Below are 3,990 nucleotides of genomic sequence, written 5' to 3' on the forward strand. Positions count from 1 at the left end.
AGATATTGTACTCTCAAACTAAATTGAACTAATTTACTAGTGCTTACATTTCCGGAGTTCCTACAATACTTATAGAGAATTCGTCCTAAAGGTCCTTACACATCGGGAGCGTTTTTTTCGTGCGATTAATTCGCACGTCAATAATATTCTCCGAACCTATATCAGTCAGTGCAACCGTGCTGCATACCAACGGCGAATGTTTCGCTGAGCGTCATTGCGGCGTTTATTTTTTCGAACCACGGTCGATTTTTCAGAAATTCGCTTCCGACGTGTACACATCTGTGGCTGTGATTGACAGGTGGGTCAAAACTCGCATCGCAATTTCGTGCCGTACTATATTCGCATCGCTCTTGATGTGTAAGGACCATTATAGTGCAGCCATCCACTGCCTCACAATGAGAAGTCTGTCAGGATGTTTTCGTATTCATTAACACAGTAACAACGCAACATCAGTGAGAGACAGATAGACAAAGTCCTCACCGGCCCCCTTGTTCAAACACAGGAATGATTCAAGTGTACAGCTGCTGCGTGCACATATTTACTCATTGTCAATGTGTGTGTGTGTGATTTCAGTTTGTGTAGAATCACTACTGAGTGAAACGAGATCATTTCTGTGAGATGACACAGCTCTCTCTCCTCTCTCTGAAGACCCTTTAGTCTGCTACTGAAGCAGAGCCAATCCATTACCATCAATAGAGTAACACTATCTATCTGCAATGATCAAATTGTTTGATAGAAAAACGGCAAAGATATACAGTGCATGGCAGTGTTTGGATAAGTATGTACAGTGTGAGTAACTGCAGTGAGATATGTTACGGTGTGTGTGTTTGGATAAGTATGTACAGTGTAACTGCACTGAGATATGTTACGGTGTGTGTTTGACTAATATGAGACAGAGTATGTCAATGCTGGAAGGCTAGTGTGTGCTTATGTGCATCTGGTCTGATAAACACAATACAATAAGGGTGTACCATTGTTTTCAATGAACAAATGACTACAGTGGAGTGCTGTTGCTAACAAACACTCCTACCTTTAAAAGCGTTTTTCCCTCGTAGAACAGAAGACAAGAAGTCTCTTTCCGAACACACCCTCCTTATTGCCTATACTCTCCAGAGACAGACTCTGGAGCCAGAAGAAACTGGATCCCCCCGCCCCCCGCCCCCCGCCCGGCCAGCCGTGCCCAGAGTCAGGTTAGACGTCTGCGCTAAGGTTTCAGATCCTGTCCCGGCTGCCCCAGAGGTCTGGCGCTGTGTTGGGAGACAGGACCAGTGGGCACAAAGCCAGTTTGGGAGTCTCCCAGGGGCAGGAGGCAACAGACACTGGGCAGGTATTCTCCTACCAAGTCTGAACACACTCCCAAGTGAAAGGACGAGACTTCAGTTTCCATTCAACTAAAAAAACAACACGTTTCTGTATTCATCCCTATACAGCAGCAGGCTAGGCACACGTTTAAGGCCCTGCTGCCTCTTCAGGAGATTGTATCTCCTCAAGTGAGCCAACAGGCAAGCTTTGCCTCTAAGCACAAATCTAGGATCAGTACAGCCGGCTTAACCTGACAAATGTGTCAGCAATGATGAAACTGAGTGAAGCCTCTAAGCACAGATCTAGGATCAGTACAGACGGCTCAACCTAACAAATGTGTCAGCAATGATGAAACTGAGTGAAGCCTCTATAAGCACAGATATAGGATCAGTACAGCCGGCTCAACCTAACAAATGTGCCAGTAATGATTAAACTGAGTGAAGCCTCTATAAGCACAGATCTAGGATCAGTACAGCCTATGGACAGTGGTTACTGGCTTTTAAAAGCACAAACAGACAACTGGGGAAACATGTTATGCTTGGAATAGGCCAATAGGGGGCAATATTGTCCTTGGAATGAGGCTTTCTGGGGCTGTGAGAAGCTTCAGTATTAGTTCCCTTCTTGATTTCCTGGATGAGTGACTGTGTCCTCAAGCAGAAGCGTTCCAGATTTGCTCAAATCCTCTAGTTTGAGCACAGATTTCTCGATGCTTTCCACTGACTGACGAGGAGAAGTTCCCAGTAAGCATGCCATGCTGGTTCAGTTCCTCTGGCATGTGACCATACACACTCTGTCCATAACTCCACGTCCCTTCAGTCTGTCAGTTTGTGTACATAGTTAACAGGGAAGGTTCCACTCCTGGATGTATCCCCCTCTATGTGGCCAACCTGTTAGATGAAAGGACAACACGATATTTCTGGAATATATTCAAATTCAATCACATATTTCACATCACAAGTCCACACAAAATCTCTCACGTTACTACCAGATGAGCAATAGACCCTTCTCACGGGGGCCATTTTGGGTCAAAAAGGCAGGGTAAACACAGGTGCAAGCAAAACACTAATGAGGGTTTCCAACTTCCATGATTGGAATTTGGAAAGCCTCATTAGTGTTTTGCTTGCACCTGTGTTTACCCTGCCTTTTCGACCCAAAATGGCCCCCGTGAGAAGGGTCTATTGGCAAGGCAATGGTTGCACACCATTATGGAAAGCAAGAAATTGTAGTTGCACTCACCCACCAGTGGGCGTCATCGGTGGCCGTGACCAGAATGATCTCATCTTTGAAAAAGGCCAGCTGTTCAGAACTGACTGCTCGGCAGTCGACTAGAGCCTTGACGCGCCTGTGACGGGACCTGCTGCCAGAGACCTGGAGGAGACAGGCAATACATTTATCAGTGTGCCACCAGCACAATGATACTGACTGTGAAATCTCACACACTCTTGACATTACAGAGAAATATAGACCCCGTCAGACTTGAGAACTGGACTAAAAACATTTTATGAATTGAGAAATACAGTACATCTATGCCATTGTGACGTGGAACAGTCATTGCTTTGGTACCAAAAGATCATCTCGCGATTTTGGGCCATCGCATTTGCGCTTCAAAAATCATAAAAGTATTTCGTTCGTTTGTGAAGATGATCTTGCGAAACACAAAGGTCTCAGTTTCATAAACTTTTGTTAACCACAGACTTTATTTCAGGCTAAAATCCCGTTGACTTCGAGACGAGGGAACCACTAACTTCCAGGTTGGCCTACAAAAAGACATCATCCCTGCAGTACTCTCTAAATGGAGGTGTGTGTGTGTGTGTGTGTGTGTGTGTGTGTGTGTGTGTGTGTGGTTGTACCATAGCGTTCCTGCGTTGTCGCGGGGCGGGGGCCATGGCAGGTGAGGAGGATGGGGCCGGGGCCGGGGTGGGTCCTGGGCTCAGGCTGGGACCGTTCCCCACCAGGCTGCAGTACAGCTCCTCCTGACTCCCCACGCAGCTGGGAGACAAAGCAGCACACTTCCCCTGGACTCCTGCTCCGCTGCTCGTCCGGCGATACGACGTGGTCTTCTCTGAGCTGGAAAGGGAGGAAGAAGTGAGTCCGATTAGAGATCATCTCTTAATACAGATGAAGAGATCGTCTCTTAATACAGATGAAGAGATCGTCTCTTAAAACAGATGAAGAGATCGTCTCTTAAAACAGATGAAGAGATCGTCTCTTAACACAGATGAAGAGATCGTCTCTTAAAACAGATGAAGAGATCGTCTCTTAAAACAGATGCGTTCGTTGGCTTCCACAATTTGCAAGTGCTCCCACCTAACTGTCTCTGTAGTACCTGGAGGGGAATACTGGTCAAAAAGCATGTCCGCTCGAGGCCGAGGCGATTTCCCCAATCACCTACCTCGGTTATGTTGTCATGATTGGTCAAACACCACTGAACTTCCTTGTGTTTTTTTTCTCTTTGGAAGATGACAACATCCTCGGGCCAAATTGTAATGGGGAGACGTACAGACTCTCTATGGAGTATTCGAAGCTTGTGATCTATATAGATAGTCTGGCTTGAGAAACTAAACTAGAGGTGGTCCTCAGTCATATGGAGCAGTTTATGAATAGATTAAAAAAAAGTCTAATCCTAAAATAAGAAATGCATTTAAGGCAGGATAAGAAAATAAATAAACTTGTCTAAAAATACACTTT

The 3,990-nt window shown here is 45.6% G+C and overlaps 1 protein-coding gene across 2 annotated transcripts in view; it reads right to left on the reverse strand.

Annotated features, from left to right (window-relative positions):
* Positions 1 to 1,164: 1,164 nt before the first annotated feature.
* asap3 (ArfGAP with SH3 domain, ankyrin repeat and PH domain 3) overlaps positions 1,165 to 3,990 on the reverse strand; it is a 74,916-nt gene continuing 72,090 nt past the window's right edge. The window contains exons 24-26 of one of the 2 annotated variants that reach the window (XM_083633589.1): positions 3,153 to 3,369; positions 2,543 to 2,670; positions 1,165 to 2,189 (exon numbers count right to left, since the gene is read on the reverse strand). In XM_083633589.1, coding sequence (XP_083489715.1) covers positions 2,177 to 2,189; positions 2,543 to 2,670; positions 3,153 to 3,369 — 358 coding nt within the window. In that variant the 3' untranslated portion in view covers positions 1,165 to 2,176. Of the gene's footprint in view, positions 2,190 to 2,538; positions 2,671 to 3,152; positions 3,370 to 3,990 lie in introns of both variants that reach the window. The other variant, XM_083633590.1, reaches the window with a different exon arrangement.

This window comes from Poromitra crassiceps (assembly GCF_964638095.1).
Source record: "Poromitra crassiceps genome assembly, chromosome: 3".
NCBI classification, from domain to species: domain Eukaryota; kingdom Metazoa; phylum Chordata; class Actinopteri; order Beryciformes; family Melamphaidae; genus Poromitra; species Poromitra crassiceps.